At 41.2% G+C, this 18,027-nt stretch overlaps 1 protein-coding gene and 1 long non-coding RNA gene across 2 annotated transcripts; one reads left to right on the top strand and one right to left on the bottom strand.

Moving 5' to 3' along the window:
- Positions 1 to 179: 179 nt before the first annotated feature.
- wsb1 (WD repeat and SOCS box containing 1) lies at positions 180 to 14,580 on the top strand. The gene is made up of 9 exons (XM_071471487.1): positions 180 to 577; positions 2,284 to 2,452; positions 4,289 to 4,572; positions 5,015 to 5,146; positions 6,209 to 6,309; positions 10,025 to 10,197; positions 10,568 to 10,681; positions 12,630 to 12,737; positions 12,939 to 14,580. The coding sequence occupies exons 1-9, from the start codon at positions 538 to 540 to the stop codon at positions 13,099 to 13,101; spliced, it is 1,284 nt and encodes a 427-aa protein (XP_071327588.1). The 5' UTR covers positions 180 to 537; the 3' UTR covers positions 13,102 to 14,580.
- LOC139614346 (uncharacterized) lies at positions 14,480 to 15,611 on the bottom strand. Its single transcript, XR_011687025.1, has 2 exons — positions 14,659 to 15,611; positions 14,480 to 14,628 (listed from the first exon to the last, which is right to left on the bottom strand). It is a non-coding gene; the product is annotated as an uncharacterized lncRNA (long non-coding RNA).
- Between the last annotated feature and the right edge of the window lie 2,416 nt (positions 15,612 to 18,027).

Below are 18,027 nucleotides of genomic sequence, written 5' to 3'. Positions count from 1 at the left end.
AAAATCCATATTTTACCACTTGGTGGCGATAACGCACTATTTTGTTGTTGGTTATCGAAGGCGGGGCGGCAGGGGGAGGTGTTAATAGTATTACCATGGCAACTGTGCTGACGTATGAGGAAGCCCCTCCCACTGGCCCGCCCACTGGATGAAAACAGCTCGGTAACATCCAGCCGGGAGCCATTGTACTGCTGGGTACTGTAGGCGGAACCGTGACATTAAATAGTACTGTGACGTGTTAAACTGTTTTTAATTAGTGAGAGTGTTAACACCCGAGCAGAAAAATTAGAGATTTTAATAGTAAACTAAATTATATTTTCGAGGAAGTAGAAAGAAGGAGAAATTCGCGAAGGTCTAACGACGACTGTATTTTGCATCCGGGACGTTGAGCTCGGCGGAGGAATTCATCCAGCTCCGCGGCCGTCGGAAGAGGAAAGAAGCGCCGCCTCATCCCACACACACGGACCGTTTCCTCCGGATTTCTTCGTCCCACAGTTCGCGTTTGGCTTTTTCTCTTAGGTCTGTGCGCTTATTTAGATGGCAAGCTTTCCAGACTCTGTAAACGAAAATGATATAGGTAAGTAAAACGCTGCGTTTTTAATGTGTGTGACTGTCCAGCCTCTGATCCGAGCCTCGAACACCGTACCTGCCCGTTGTTGATGGAAGATAACGTTAAACCAATAAAACACCGTTAGTGTAACAGCTAGCTTACCGGTTCACCACCTCTAATTAAACTGCCATAAATCAGTTTAAACACTTATATTGTTTTGTATTTTCCCAGTTCACCACCGGCTCCTCCGGTGTGGGGGAGACTGTCCTACACAGCCAAACCTGAACATTTATTACACTCTTATCTCGCAAACTCGTAAAATACTGTTTGATAACAGATCATAAAATCACACCTTGGTGTCGTATGTTTGTTATCAAATGAGGAATGAGCTCCTAGTCGCCTCTTGTGGCCGTTGGGGAATCAAACACCCACAACGACGCGTTTCTAACCGACCGCCAGCTCCCAGCGGGCCTCCGCCGCCAGGGGGCGCTGGTGGGCCCGCTGCTCCACATTTAGGTCAGTAAGTTGTCCCGCTCCAACATAGATTATATTTTCTTAAAAAGTTAACTAATGTAATTTGATTAATCGCCCCACACCAGTTAAAGAGCAGCGCACTGCAGCTCTCCGGCTCCCGGTGCAGCGGATGAGACAGACCCGACAGGAGTGTCTGTTGCCTTGTGATTGATACGCACAGTCTTGGGTTAATAAAAGTATAAACTCCAGCCGTCAGTTCCTCGCCGCTGGCTCAGGGTGCACTTCCCTCTCGCTGGGTGGCTGTGCAGACTCAGACCCTCCCCCACACCGACGGAGAGTCGGTCTCAGCCGTACGTGCGCATCCACACGTTACACGGTGCATGCCTTTATAATGCATGGACCTTCTTTCTGTATAAGCTATATTACTTATGTCTCATATTTTGTGTCCATGATTTTAGGTAAATGCTTAAATTGCCTTAAATTCAATCTTTTTAAGAAACTTTGCATTAAAAATCAGTTGCACTACCTAAAAACATGAATATGAGCATTTTCCCCTTCTTGTCAGAAACTTTAACCTTCTTCAGTGGTAGAATCACAAACTTTAATCTCTAAGGAAATCAAAGTTAACCTCATGTTTACCTTTATGCTTTGTGTAAAATATCATGTTCTTAAAAAGCCCAACAAGTTCCCAGTATTTGCCTGTACCCAGTCCTGTATTGTTTAGGTTTATTGCACTACCATAAGTCATTTGTCCGAAGGGACAATTTGTCACCAGTGAAACATTTATGGGACTTTAAAAGGTGTTAAAGTAACAGAAATCTGCAGACACCATATTCTTCTGCGTTAAGTTTTTTATGTGTGTGATAATAATTGCTGTTTGCTGTTTGTTCCATACAGTTGTTGTGAAACTGTCTCTATTAGTCTGTTATTGTGTTTCTGGAATCTATAAAATTTACAGGGGAAATGTATTTTATCAGTTTATTTTATAGACATTTTCTTCAAAAACCTCAATTTCAGCAATCGTTTTAATCCATTACCGCACATTTAACTTATTTATCTGGTAAATTTCACCGCCCACTGTTTTTGTGCAATGGTTTGCTTTGAACAGTTAGCCAATCAGAGGCCTGCATCAGAGGTTTCTTTGACACGATTGGAATTTCTGTGGGTTGGCCTGAATAAACAGAGGGGTAGTAATGTGTTAATAATTGATCCTGTTGGTGAATGTAGCTAAAGTAACAGTGTTGTTGTTGTTTTTCCAGGTAAGGCTAAGTTCATCGGTGAACTCCTGGTGCCTGTTGCTCCCTTCGACCAGAAGTCTGGGCGCGAGGCTTGGACAGTAGCCTTTGCACCCAATGGTTCCTACTTTGCTTGGTCTCAGGGGCATCGCATTGTCCGGCTCGTTCCCTGGACGAAATGCCTGAAGGACTTGTAAGTATCATTTGAAACTTAGATGCACTCAATTATTATCTGTACTCTAATATAGTCATGATTATTACAATAAACATGAACCTACATATTTATGATTTTGTTCAAAAGTTTCTAAGAACAAAAAAATAGTTTGAAACCCTTGAATCGTAAGCTCATTGTGTGGGAATCCTCTTTAGGTTATGACTTTGAGGTTTTTAGTATTTTATTGTAGAGTACATCTTATTTTAAATATCATCCATGTAATATTTAGGGGTCCACACACTATAGGTGCTGGAACTCTTCATAAATCCTTCATATCATTATTATTATTATTATTATTATTATCATCATTATCAGTTTGGATTAAGGGGAAGAATTGTTGTAAAAGGTTTTCAAAGTTTCAAAACTGTGGACAGGGTCACAGTAATCAAGTACAGTACAAAACAATTTGCCAAATGTGTGAACAAACTTTGTGAAAATATTTCTGTCTTGATCACAAAAAGGCATTATTTATTTCAGGTTTTATTTGTACACTTTGAAACTTTGGTTAATATTTAAACTTTCCTTAAAAGTTCCTCGCAGACCTCTTGTATTTGTAATTCAGCAAGTGAAGACAAGAGCCCCCCTGTTCCAATCCAGCAGGGGACCCCCATCTCTCTCATCTGACCTCCTCTTATTTCTCTACTGTTGACGTGGTAGTAAAGGCATGAAAGCACTGAAAATAGTTCAGTCATTTCACCCACGCTTTAAATAAAAACTAGTGTGTCATCCTGATGGCCTACTGGTCATAGCCTGTGACTGCAGGGTGACAGGCCTAAATCCAGCCACTGAGCTTGCCAGTGCTGTGTAATGAACTAAAGACTCTTTGGCTTCTGTTTAATTTGCACTGACAGCAGCAGTTGTGAGCTAAATCCAGCCCACATGACAGCTTTAGCTGCTCAGTTTACATTTGATTTCATTTTGACATTTATACAGACTGATTGCACTTTACTTTGTCAAACTCAAGTGCACTTATCAGCAGTTTAGTGGTAAATCACTGGAATTACTTATGCCAGCAACTTCCCCTGAGATTAACAGAAGCCTGAACTTGACGTCATTAGTATTACGCCACGTGTTGACCTTTTGTTCTAACAGGGGAGGGTTGTGTCTGGACAGAATTATTTTCACTGTTGAATTATCCACACTCTGATAAAACATTCTTTAAGGTGTGCATATTCTACCAGATAGGACAAAGTGTAGAAAAGACCCAAATCCTTAGATCTACTGCATGAAATACAGTAATGATATAATTTACTCAATAGATTTACACATAGATCTACATATATAGTGTTGGAGTTTGGTAGAACTTTCTAGGAGTTTCTTTGCCCTCAGAGAGGTGCTCCAGGGTGCTAATGACACGTGGCTGTATTATCAGCTCCCTTTGTGCTTAACAGGCTCTTTTCCAGTCAATCAGGCCTTGTGACTCAGACACACATGTTGAAATTGTCTGTAGAACAAGTGCTTATTGTTCACAAGCAGCGGGCTGGTTAGCTGCTTTTTTCCTACAGTGGCAAAAATACTAAAGTTTGCAGCTGTTAAAGCACATTTAGGATTTCACCAAGTCAAGCTGTGAAGATATGCGTTTCCACTACAGCCTCACAGCACTCCCTCCCCTGAGCCTCCCACTGAATGTCCTCCCCTTAGCTGTGTCTGAGGTATCTAAACTCATGTGTATGGAGAGCGAGCTGTGTAATACAGTACATCTCTCTGTGTTTAGTACTTTTTGTAGCCTTTACCTGAATCTGGAGTTTAGTTTCATAACTGCTGTCTCCTGTTGACCTTCTCTTCTGTATCTTTCTCCACTCTCTGTTACTATAGTTCAATGGGCCATTGTGGAGAGGGCACCAATGCCTCGAGCCCCCGGCGTTTGTCTCGCCAGAACAGCGACGGAGGCAAGGTGATCCCGGTGTCGAGCGAGCCCTGCGAACACACCATAGACTGCGGTGACATCGTCTGGGGCTTGGCCTTCGGTTCCTCGGTGCCAGAGAAGCAGAGTCGCTGCGTCAACATCGAGTGGCACCGTTTCAGGTTTGGCCAGGACCAGCTGCTACTGGCAACGGGCCTCAACAATGGTCGCATCAAGATCTGGGATGTCTACACTGGTGAGGGTGCATTGTTGTTAATTAGAAGTGCTTTTAGTCTTCATCTTCATTAGCTGATTACCAGATTAGGTAATTAAATTAGTAAATTAGATTAAGAAAACATACATTCTCTGCAAGATCATCGCTCATTATCACTATCCCCCAGAATTTTCTAGACACCAAACACACAGCAGCCTGTTTGAAGCTGGAGATGCAACTATCAAATACAGTTCTTAAGATTAGATAAGATAGCCTTTATTAGTCCCAACAGTAAATATACATTTACTGTATATTGCTCCAGTACCTTCCACCTGAAGGTTTTGTCAGAAGAGGCTTATGTAGGATTATGGATGTCAGATTTTTGCAAATTGTGTAGCTTTTTTTCATCGTTACATTGTGCAAGAAGATAAGTTGCACTTGGGTTTTTCATTAATCCTCTGTTTGATCTGACATCTTGTTGCAGGAAAATTGTTGCTGAATCTGATGGACCACACTGATGTGGTGCGGGACTTGACTTTTGCTCCTGACGGCAGCCTCATGCTAGTGTCTGCATCCAGAGATAAGACCCTCCGTGTGTGGGACCTGAAAGACGATGGTATGTAGATGATCTGTCCTTGATACAGAGCTGCTGTTTTAACTCAGCTTTCTTTCCTTATTATTTTCTTTCTTGCGCTTCAGTTGTAATAATGTGACAGTACAGGAAAAATACCAGTCCTCTGAACTATAAGACCGGTTTTGAAAAGTGGGGTAAAGGTCCAGGAGCGAGGGCCAGGCTGTAAATGCAGAAGACGGTCCAGCTAAAGTCAAGTATAATAAACAGTGAGGTCCAAAAGTCACCACCTTCCCATGGGAAAATTATTTCAGACTTTTGGACTCCACTGTATGTTTACATGTGCTGAGAAATTCAGTTGCACACAGATATGATGAGAGTCCTTTATGTGCTCTATGGTGGGCTTGAACGGCAAAATGCAGTTGGATCATGGTCCTTTTTCAGAGCCATAAAGCTGTGACCTTCATTTCTTCCCTTAATTGTTCACGAGTCATTAAAATCAGTTTAATGCTCCTGTTACTCAGTTTATTGTTAATAGGTTCAAAGTTAAATGTGAGACTGTACTGTTATCTCAGCTTGAAGGACAAGTCTGATGAAATCCTATACAACAATTAACAGATATTATTAAGTATTAGCAAATGTGTATTTAACTACTGCTGAAAATAGTTCCCAACAAAGGGAACTAATCGTCAAATAACATTAGCTAAAATATGAAAACATGACACTTGTATTTAGGTTTTAAGAGAGTTTTAAGAGGACAAACAGATCTTTGGTTTGGATCTTTTTATGGAAAGGACAAAATAAACCCAGTACTGTCATTGTAGTACAGACCATAAAAAGGATGTGATGCTCAGATACTGAAGTCTGACTCATCATGTGGGTGTCCTTGGTAGCTAAATGATTAAGGTGCACACCACACTGCCACAGCGTCACTGGATGAGGTATTGTTGAATGTCCTCTCTCTCTCCCTGTTTTCTTTCTGTCTTTCTGTCTGCTTTCAAACAACGCTAAAAATACCAAAAATAATCTGAAGAAAGGTGACTCGTTGTGTGTGGTTTGTGAGAGTAATGGTGTACTGATATACATGGTGTTGTTTGTGTCTTGTAGGTAACATGGTGAAGGTTTTGCGGGGGCATCACAACTGGGTGTACTGCAGTGCCTTCTCCCCCGATTCCTCCATCTTGTGCTCAGTTGGCGCCGGCAAAGCAGTACGTACACAAGTTCCCTTTTTACTCAATTTGATGGGTTTGCTAGCTAATCTGTTTGCAATTGCTTGTGACCAGTTATGCTTGATCAACCTACAATTATAAAACGCTCCCCATCTGCCCTGCCCTCCCATTCCCACCCCAGAACAAACTGTGCTCGGTGTCATTACAAGTTGAGCTACCTGCATCTAGATTCTGTCTGGGTTTTGTTTGCAGTGTGAAAAAAAGGATTTTGGTGTTCTGAAGTTTGCATGCAGAGCAGACAACTGTTTTCATCACTGCTACATGCAGATGGGTGACAAATTAAAGGAAAAACCTGAATAATGAGCAGAGAAACATAACGAATGCAGCTACTTCTACACATGCAGGCCCAGTTAAGTCTTATTTTGTATCAAGATGACAAGAGGACAATATCTAAGTGACCTTGAAAGAGGGTTGATTGGATGGCAGCAGTTTCAGTCTCAAAGATGCGCGTGCATTAGAGCGATTATGTAAAGGCCAACAGGAGAGCAGCTCTCTGCAACAACAGTCATCCACAGTTACATACAGAGGGATATTATAGTAGAGCTGCAGTGCATGAACCCTCATTACAAAGATGAGTCCAAATTTAAGAGTTCAGTGGTGCAGGAACCAGAGGCCCTGGTCTACAGAGACGTGGAAACAAGTGATGTTGTCAGTTGAGTCATCCTTCACCATATTCTCCACTCTGGTAAGACCCAATCAGGTGATGACCATGGGTGCCTACAACATCATTTCCAAAGGTCTCTGTTTCTGTCCATCCCGACAACAACACAACCCTGGAGTTTTCAAAGTAAAGCGTTTCCAAAAGTCTCCGTTTTAGGCACTCAAAACCTCCAGTGTAGTGTGGACGCCAGGAGTAGACATAGCAAAAGTGATGCGTAGTAGTAGTAGTGTAGTAGTAGATGTAGTATTTAAATTGGTCAAGAGAACAGTGCAGGGCCCTGCGGTGAGGGGATCCAGTGGGTATGCTGTGGCAGGAACTTGTCTGGCATGGTTTGGGTCCATTTATCCCCTAAGAGGAAAGGGTGAAAATGATGTGAATCGTATTCTATGGCTTTCACAGTCACATCTGTGGGAGAGTTTGGACCAATGTGTCAGACTCGCTCTCCTCCACAATCATCAAAACACCAAATGAGGGAATGTCCTCAGGAAAAATGTGTTCACCCTCCAGTAGAGTTCACAGACTTGTAGACTTGTGGTCATCAAACACCTTACAAAGACATTTCATGTTGGTTTTTCCTTTAATTTTTCACCTGTCTATAGCTGAAGTTAACTTGTTTCTGCAGCCCTTAAGGCTTAAATGTTTCTGGACATTTATGCTACAGGCTGGCCACCATTAGTTCACTTTATCTACAGTGCTGCAGCTCTAGATTAATCTGAACATAGTGGTAATGGTAGACATGGTGGTAGCTTTGTTAGGCTGTGTGTGTCCCTACAGTGTGTGTCTTGCTCTCCCTGTCACAGGTGGTGGCAGAGCTCAGTGTGTGATTGGTTTTGAAAGGACCGCCGCGCTGACATTTTGAGCAGCCGGTGTAAACCGGGGACGCACAGTGCGCAATGCCCAAAGGCCTGGCCAGGGGCAGCCTGGCACCTGACCAGCAAGGTCAATCTGTACGTAGGTGCTGCTCCGTGTCTGTCTACCTCTGCTGTTGCAGTTCCTTTTGTTTATTTTATTAATTTCAGTTTATTACTATCATTAAACTGGTGCTTAAATACCTCCTCTATTCCCCCCCCTCAACCCCCACCTTTCTCCCAAACCCACTTCCACACCTCCCCCCTCAACTTTAAATAGCTCCGTCGACCATCTGCACTCACTAGCTTCTCTTTTGTTACTGTTACTGTCAGTTTCAATGTCTCCCTCATAGCATACAGTGTAACATTGTGATGCTGTCAGGGGCACGTTGATAGAAAACAACTCAGCTAGCCACAACAGTTTAACCTCCACCCTGCCCACTCCCTTCTCTGTCAGTGTCAGCCAGCAGCTGCCAGTGCTGTGCAAACATTGCGCAGGTTATAGATTATTATTGACACAGAAATATTTATGAAAAAGTTCTTTGTGCCTTTGCAGAGCACTTTATTCCTACAGATGTCAGCTGTTGCCTTAAAATAACAGTCGACAAATTGGCCAGTCATGTGGTAACTTGTCCATCTGCAGTTCTTCTTTGGCTTTTCCTGCTTTTATAAAAAACACATCCTGCTGCTGGCAGCAACAGAGGAGCAGCAATAAATTCATCTGCAATTCTCCATCAAAGTACAGTTTAGGAATTCAACAGATAAAATTATGCTAATAATTTGCTTTACCCATATGCAAATGTAATATGCATTTTGGTATATACTTATGTTTATGTATCTATGCTTATATTGTAGACATATGTAACATAAAGAGGGTCCAGAAGTCTGAGACCACTGTGCCAGAATAGGAAAATAAACATGTTTAGAAATAATGAGAATTAATAAGAAAAACATATATAAGCATATAGAATTTTATATGTATGTTGTTTTAATAAACCTGCATATACAAATTGAATATATATAAAATATATGGTTGGTTTATATACCATCTAAAAATCCATTATATTGTTATTTTTAATGTATGTACATATAAAAATTTTCTTATGGGTGTTTCATATGTTATAATTTTCACATATCCAAAGGATGTATTTATGTGATAATAATCAAATATCCCCTTATAGGTGACATATATGGCAATACCACCCTTGATATAGGGGCATATATAACATTACATTTCTGTATGGGTAAACTAGGAAACTAGAAAATGAGGAAATGATCTAATCCAGAGAGGAAACTGAACCATTAGCACGTGACTGTTGTGTTTTTCCATGTAGTTCATTGACTGCATTTGATCACAAGAAGTGTTTGCATCTCTTCTGCACATTTTCAATTTCTAACAATGAAAAAGTGAAGAGATACAGAAGTTAAATAATTGCACAGCTCCTGGTGATGATGCATTTCCCTGGAGCAAAGATATTAATCCTAAAAGCTCAGACCATGGCTGACTGTTTAAAAGTAAAAGTCTTCAACAGATGATCACTTTTCTCCCTCTTTGTGTGTGTGTGTGTGAGTGTGAGTGTGTGTGATTTCATATGTGTACTTTGCCAGAGGTATCAACCCTTTGGCCATAAAATATTCTTTTCTCTTGCAGTATCTGTCTCTCTTCGTAGGCTTCTGCCGGAGGTGCGAGCCTATTGTAAACACAGTGAACTAAAACTCTGAAAGGGGAAACCAGTGGAGTAAAATTATGTTACCTTAAGTTACTGCTTGTTTTATTTTCTCTTTCTTTGTGTAGAGTTTTTTATCATAATAATAGAAGTGTTTGATTAGTATATTTAATAACAAATTAAAACTTAAATTATGATGTAGTTTAATACTATTCTATACAGATGTTGGAATATTAATTATAATTGTCACTGTAGGTCAAGTGTTGCATTTTGACGTAGCCTTGCTGCTTGTGTAGCATGTGCTCTTTTGTTTGTTTGCCCTGGTTTAATGTTACAAAGCTTTACAATGACACTGAGCATAACTTGAGCATATTTGTTAAATTCTGTTTTAATTCCTGTTGCTTAATTTAATCTCTAAATACTTAATGTGCATATAGTAATTGTAAATGTAAAATAGCACATCTATACTCTTTGCGAATCATTCCATGGGCTATAACCGTCCTCTCTTCACGTTGCAGGTGTTTCTATGGAACATGGATAAGTACAAGTTGATCCGGAAGCTGGAGGGGCACCACAATGACGTGGTGTCCTGTGACTTTTCACCAGATGGGGCACTGTTGGCCACTGCCTCTTATGACACCAGGGTCATTGTATGGGACCACCACAAGGCCACCATCCTGCTGGAACTGGGGTAAGAAAATATAGCCCATGAACTTTCATGCTGCAAGTATTGTTTATGTTTATGTGTATTTTGGGCCAGTATGTTCTGTAAAGTGAGCCTACGTAACTTGCATGATGCTAAATGCTAAAGCGTAGTGTAACAGCAGCTCAAGTAAAAAAGAGTCATAGTGTCCGTTAGCAAAGTGTCTTTACTAACTGTTCACACCAGACTAAATAGGGCTGTTGCTGTTGTCAAGAGCATAAATGTTCTTCTGTCAAAAGTTATACACATTTATTCAAAAGTCTTTTCAGTCTTTTACAAACAGGAAATGTATTTTATTAACCTGAATAAGGTCTGATACTGACGCGGTCACTGAACCCTTACTCTCGTCTTTCTCCAGCCATCTCTTCCCTCCTCCTTCACCCATTTTTGCTGGAGGGGCAAATGACCGCTGGGTTCGCTCCGTGAGCTTCTGCCCTGACGGCCGCCACATCGCCAGCATCACTGATGACAGGTGAGACACTGAATGACCTGAGAGTTAAAGCAATTTCCTTAATGGCTATGTGTTATATTTCTGAAAGGTCCCATATTTTACACTTGTTAATTGCTTGCGTGTTATTTGAAGTGTTTATATCCATAAAAAGATATTTGTGTCTCTTGAGCGCTAGTAACAAGAGGTTGCTGAGCCAATCAGAAGAGAGGCTCAGAACCTGTTTTCTGATTGATCTAGATTTTAGGTTAACACTCAAATCCTGTAAGGTTGGCCAGTGGGTCCAGGTGGACGGGGCTTGGGGCATGGCTGAGAGCAGTAACTGCTTTGTTGTGACATCACAAAGTTCCAGAAGGCCTGACGGCTGGTTTTAAGGCTCAGTTTCTGAATACAGGTTGTGTGCATTTCTCTGTGGACTGAGGCTTTGATACTTTCACAGTATTAATATAGAACCTAGACCTGCTTTATAATCACAAACACATGGAAACGTCACTTTATACAATATGGGACCTTTAAACTCATTTTTCTGTAAACGAGGAGTTGTTTAAAATGAAATTTTGAACATTTAGTCTTGAGAATAAAAACTCAAAAACCATAATCATTTGATGACATTTGAATGTAATGAATGTTGTATGCCTCATGGTGTCTGTTCTAAAAGGTTTGATATATAAGAATGAACATATCCCAGCAGCAGATAAGCAAGTGCACTGTTTGCAACTGACATATCAAAGTATTTCAGTCCTGAACAAACAGTGATTTCAGGATGAGCGTTAACAGACCCATGTGTTCAGCTGTGTCTCTCTTGAGTGGATGTTTGTTCACTAATGCTGTTTTTTTCTGATGCCCATTAGTGCACATGGGCTGATATGTAAACAGCAGAGTGCAGCAGAAAAGCTTCACTGTTTGCCGCAGTTTGTTTTTAAACCTTGCTGCAAGTCATGAGTCTTAATGGGGCTTCAGAGCACAGAGCTACGGTATGTTGGTCTGTGTAAACGGATCACATGACTGTCACAGGGTAGCTATTAATCACTCTGACCGCTGGCTCGCCAAGCGATGAACTGCTGGTAGAAAATATGCAGAGAAAAGAAGCAGGAGGAAGCTTCACAAAATGGTGGCTGTGGGGGAAAAACAACGCAGCTCTCCCACTGAGGGCTGTAAGCGTTTCACAAAAACACTGCCAGTCATAAAGTTTTCACCAGTACTGTAGGTACTGTGAAATTAGACAATAGGAGTATGCAAATGTTTAGGAAAGGGACTTTTTGCTGCAGCCATAGAAGGATATAGTAAAAGTCCCATATTCTTACATTTCCCCTGTTTTCCTGTGCTGACTGTTTTCTGAGTGACTGTATGAAAATATAGCAGATTTCAGATTTTCAGGCTCAGTTTCTGAATGCAGGCAGTGCACATTCGCATGGACTGAGGCTTTGATACTTTCACAGTATTGATATAGAACCTAGACCTGCTTTATAATCACAAACACATGGACATCTACCTTTAGACTATATGGGACCTTTAACAACTGTTTTCCACGTGAATCTTCATAACTCTAATCTAATTTAAAATCTCACCGTGTTGTTTTTGTCAGTAGAAATCTCATCATGTTAGGGTAACTAACACTTTTTCATCTTGTGTCACTGATGTGAATTTGACCTCTGGACCTTTACAGTCTGTGTTCATGTACAAACAGTGCAGGCTTACTCAAGTTTAAATATTTTTAACTCTTGTGGTGATGTCTTGGTGTCAGTTCGCTCCACCCTGAGCACACACTAAGAGAAGCTACATCATCAATCATCAGGTTGTTTTTGCTCACCAAGATTTTTGTATATTGTGTTGTAATGGACACTGTAGCCTCTAGTGACCTCTTGCTAAAGGAGCAGTCGCTACATATTATGAGTCTGTAACTGTAACCTGACTGGTTTGGAGGCGTACAACCGAGGCCAGGTGGTAATATCAGTTTTCTGTCTCTGCTCAGACTGGTTCGTTTCTGGAGCATCGAGGAAAGGGCCCCTCAGGCCATCGCCCCTCTGTCTAATGGCCTCTGCTGTGCCTTCTCTGCTGAAGGAAGTGTCCTTTCTGCTGGGTAAGACACTGACACGTTGAGACACACACCACCCTGAACACACAGCTGACATTACATTACCTCAGTCACACCCTATTGGCTCCTGCTGTGTGACAGAGGAGCCAAGGAAACCAGTTCTCCATGTTTCATCTCAGCGTGCTGTATGTGTTCATTACTGTGTGTTTGTAATAAACTGGTCTATTGATGCTTTGTTTGTTCTAGGACTCGTGATGGTAGCGTGCACTTCTGGGAGTGTCCCCGTAGCGTTGCCAGTCTGCAGCACATGAGCAGGATGGCTCTCCGCCGGGTCATGACCACCCAGCAGGTAGAGGCCCTGGCCATTCCGACGCCGCTGCGCGACTACCTGACATACAAAGTGATCTAACCCCCACCCACCCACCACCCCAGCACAAGCTGACCCAACTGCACATGCCACAGCAGCAGTATGCTGAAGAACCAATGAATCCCTTATTTTCTGAAAAATATTTTGGAAGACACTTTTTCATAGAACTTTGTTGGATACATGGAAGTGATCAGGACAGGAAGAAAAGGAAAAAAATTAATGAATCCCCAGAGACACTTCCTCATCTCAAACCCCCACTGAATCCACTTAGAGCAGGATATTGTGTTGTATCGTAACATATTTATTTTTGTAAGTGATTTAATAAATGAGTGTGCTGGGGCCATTGCTCCATCCATACCTGAGGTTAAAGTAATTCTGGGGCCTCCTGTCCCCCTCCATCATATCAGCGTGGTACCTGTAGCTGTCGGGCTCCTCCTCCACCTGCCTCCGTCTCTCTACCAGGTTCAGTAAACGCTTCGTCTTTTCCTCTGACCTGCAACGGCTGTTGCACTTAATGTGAGAAGCTTCGCAGTGGTGCTTGCTCTTAATGTCAGGTTTTCTGTTTGCAAGTGGGTGAGCTGAAGGGAAGAGACACATGGGGTGTGTAACGGATGAAGGGTTTTGAAGGCCAATCCTCAGATCTGTGAGCTACTGATACTGTGGACTACTATACTGTGGAGTACTTGTACATTATTGTCATGACATGAAAAAAACACATAATCAAGCAGTTACAGTTCTCTTAGATTTTGAACACTCGTCTGAAACAGTATTAACACCACCGCTGCAATTATCACTGACACCCAGACTTCATAATTGTGGCTGAGCAATCAGCTGTGATATGATCCGATACTGTATATAACCCAGACTCCTTTTAATTTCTGCCGTTTGGTCAGAGTGAGACTTCTTCATGTGTTGTTTCAATCACTAAAACAAATTAAGGGATTAATCAGAATTTATTGGTTATTTAAACTTTCCTGGCCTTGAAATTCTGTTGTGATCGGTCTCTATGTTACATCATCTATTTATCTATTTAGTTTACCAGAGAAACACCATAAAAAACTGACTGGATATCGTCATTCATTCTGACAACTTTATGGCTGTGGTGGTAATAACACCACGAAACATAGTAATGTGCCAAGAAAGTTTCTTAGATTCACATAATGTGTTGTGGTGAGAAACCCGGCCTTTAAACCTGTTTGTTTACAGGAAAACTCCACAGCGTAGCTTAAAATAATAAAACTACACTAATTGATTTATGTCAGAGTTTGAGTAAATGGAAAATATCAGCCTGGGTCCAACCCTGACACGAGGCAGGGGGAGCCACCTACAGTCCACCCTAAACATGTGTCAGACTGGCAACATAAATGGCAACAGTATGCTTGAACTTACGTCCGTGTGTGTGTGTGTGTGTGTGTGTGTGTGTGTGTGTGTGTGTGTGTGTGTGTGTGTGTGTGTGTGTGTGTGTGTGTGTGTGTGTGTGTGTGTGTGTGTGTGTGTGTGTGTGTGTGTGTGTGTGTGTGTGTGTGTACACTGCCGTGTGTGGCAGTATAAAGCCTTGAGACCAGTCTCCTTTGATGATTTCACACTAAAGCAAAGCACCTCTGCCGCTTAACTGCTATATACAGTTGGAAAGAAAAACCCTGTATACAAAATTCCATGTGATATGTTTGTATATACAAAATTGTATCGTGTCCATAAACCTATCAGAGTTCTAATTTTTTTTTTTCACTTTATTTTGTCGTTTATATCCAGTTCTCCTGTTGAACATTTGTATTTTTGTATGTTGTTGTGTTTGTTCTCCTTTAAATGTGAAACTGTCTACATGATTACACAGCCCGTGGGGCTGTATTTACATTTCTGTATAGGTCAGATTTACACTGTGACAGTGCCCTGTCACATAGTTTTGCTGTATGTAGAAATTCCAGCAACCCTGAAAGTATTCATTACAGCCATCCAATCAGCTGCCAGCGCAGCCATCTCCTGTTAAAGACCCTCGTGTTCACTGAACTCTTGGTAGAAATATATGCACATGATAAATCACAATGACTTTTTGTTAAAGATGCAGCGTTTTTTGAGTGTATTTCTGGATCGTTTTCAGTTTGTATGTGAGTGAGAGGAAATGTGAAGAAGGGAAAGTGAGCACTTAGTGTTGTCCTCTGTGTGTTTCTGAAGGAAGATGGGTACAGAGCAGCTGTCAATCATTCTTGGCAATAAGTTGTCTGACAGTCATTGCTAATGCCAAAGGTTTCCTTTTCCGATTGTGTATATAACTGGTCTGGTTGTTCTCATCATTTTCTGATGAGATATACAGGTTGTCTCATGATGGGCTGCAGTGCTTAGTTATCAATACAGAACCTTTTTTTTTGCATTATATGACTTTGTATACCTGCAACCATGGTGGAAAAACACAGTCCTGCCTCAGTGAGATGCGGTAAATATATCAGATATATATGAATGTATCTAGTTTCTGCAATTTTTTTTTTTTTTTTTTTTTTTTTTTTTTTTTGGTGTGTATGTATGTGTGTCTGTAGTTTCAATAAAGGCTTTTTGACAAAACAGATCTCAAATCCTCTGAATTTCTCCATAACATTAAGTATTTGAGTCTGTGTTAGCAACCAGGCAGTGAAGCAACAAGAACACAGGAAGTGTGGTTTGTTTTTATTGACAAAAGCAAGATTATGATAACTAGGCCGATAAAAGTGGTCAACACAACATAACTACACTCAAGATAACAACAAAATGAGGTGTTAACTGAACTAACATTGAGGCTGGATCAAACCAAATAACACACAAAGGGTTAAACAAAATGGACATTCACTATAACCAAATACTAAGCAAATTCCCCACATGACACGTCAGCAGATGGTTTGGCCCAGTGAGCTCCAGGATCTAACAGTCCTCAGCCCTCAGCCCTCAGCCGTGCCCTTTGTTCCACCAGGAGGAGACCTCCCAACAACCACAGTAACACAAGGAAACAACTGATTAATATAACAGGAATTTGCCTATGTAACCATAAGTGTGTTCACTCCATATATAACTATGTAAGGTTAAAAGCAAATACACAGATTCTAAATCAAACTGTGTGATATTAAATATTTAAGTGTTTTTGCAGAACATAATGAGGTCACAGTGAAGTTGACCTTTGACCTTTTGGATGTAAAATGTCATCATTTCATTTTATCCTTATAGACATTTGAGATAAATTGTGTCATAATTAGTGTATGAATTCATGAGTTATGGCCAAAAACAAGTTTTGTGACCTTTGACCTTTGACTTTTGACCACCAAAATCTAATCAGTTCATCCTTGAGTCCCAATGAACGTTTCAACCAAATTTGGAGAAGTTCCCTCAAGGTGTTACTGAGATATCGTGTTCACGAGAACGGGACGGACGGACAGACGGACAAGCTGAAGACATACGAGTGATGAATGTGTGAGACTCAGGTCTGTGGGTCAGGCTCATTCGTAAAAATGCACCAATCAGGGCAGAGCAATATTTATGTCACCTATGAAGACAGTTCTGTGGTTTTCAGTGTCGTGCAGACCTGTGACGTCCACAGCCGCTCTCTCTCACCTCATCAGGTTCTTTTCATTCACAGTCAAACACATTATAATTTGCAGTCACTCACACCTCTGCTCATTATTCAACGCTGTAACGCAGGAAGGAGAGGTGGTGGCCACATCAACAACTTGGCTGTGTTTTTTTTGTTTTTTTTTAAATCCCTGCTGTGTGATCAAACACTGTTTAAACTCACAATAGCGGGAGATCACAAAGTTTAAATACTGCACATCGTGGTGGATCTTTGTGTCATTTCCGCCCCGTCAGTACTCACCACACTGGTCCGCACTGATACCAGCTGCTTGAATCTCTGCTCTGACCTGGGATCAGAGTAACATGTCTCTCAGCATCTTATCACTTATTGTGATACATTTAAAGTTCTTCATATCTGATCTCTGGTTATTTCCATTCAGTTGTATTGATATAAAACACAGTGTCGTACACAGACCGGTAAAACAAGCCGCTGCCACAGGTGCCTGAAGTGTTCTTCACTCTGTTTGCCTTTCAGCTGGTTATCTGAAGTTCAGCTCCCTGCTTTCTGCTTCTTCAATGCAGAGGTTTGCCACATGTTTGCTGGAGATACTGGTGAGCTGATAGCACTGCTTTGCTTTTGTCTGTAGAACCTTAACTGGAAATAGGTGGTGTTGTGAAGGGTGCTGTCGTGTAGCCTTGCAGTTTCCACCATCTCCATAGTTGGTATGTAGGTAAATAAGCTTTGTGTGCAGGGTGTTTACAATAAACTTTAAAGTTGAGAGAGCAAAATGGGATCTACTGTACAGGCAGCAACATTGCTCTTTTCTCCTCTCAACCTTCATCACTTTATTGTCAATGAAATAACTTCCTCACCTTTCTAATCCAGCTCCTCCTGCTCTCTGTCTTCCCTCACTAGAGGAAGATGGTTGCTCCTCCAGCAGTCTCTGCAGACCTAAATTCAGCCACTCCTGACAATCAATGGGTGATTACTGGCTCGTAAGCCAGCGCTGTGCAGTGTTACTGCTGCAGAGCTTTATCTTTGCCAAAAAAATGCATCGAGCTTGAATCTCAAGTTTAAGATCTGAGCAACTGAAGACACTCAGTATGTGTTGCAAAAAGTCCACCCACTAGTTCACAGTTTGTCATTTTAACAATGATAATATTCCTATTTGCTATATATATACAACACCTCGTCTGGACTTTAGGTACATGTGGTAAAGTTGTGTTATTTAAAATACTGTCCTACTTAAAATACAACGTTCTCATGTGTAATTTTACTCACTTTAAAATGTTCATAGAACCTTTCATTATATAAGTTTTTCTCTGCTGAATTTTCACCTCCTGGTGTTTCCAGCTGTATCTCAGTATTAGACAAACACTGTAAATGTCTACCATGGCAGAAAGCAGGTGAGAAAAAAAATACTTTATCACCCTCAG

The sequence above is a fragment of the Trachinotus anak genome, unplaced genomic scaffold (genome assembly GCF_046630095.1).
Source record: "Trachinotus anak isolate AG129_WGS33_773 ecotype Australia unplaced genomic scaffold, CSIRO_AGI_Tana_v1 ptg000034l, whole genome shotgun sequence".
Taxonomy (NCBI): Eukaryota; Metazoa; Chordata; class Actinopteri; order Carangiformes; family Carangidae; genus Trachinotus; species Trachinotus anak.
Note: the sequence above shows the minus strand (reverse complement) of the source record. Positions and strands in the feature narration are given on the sequence as shown.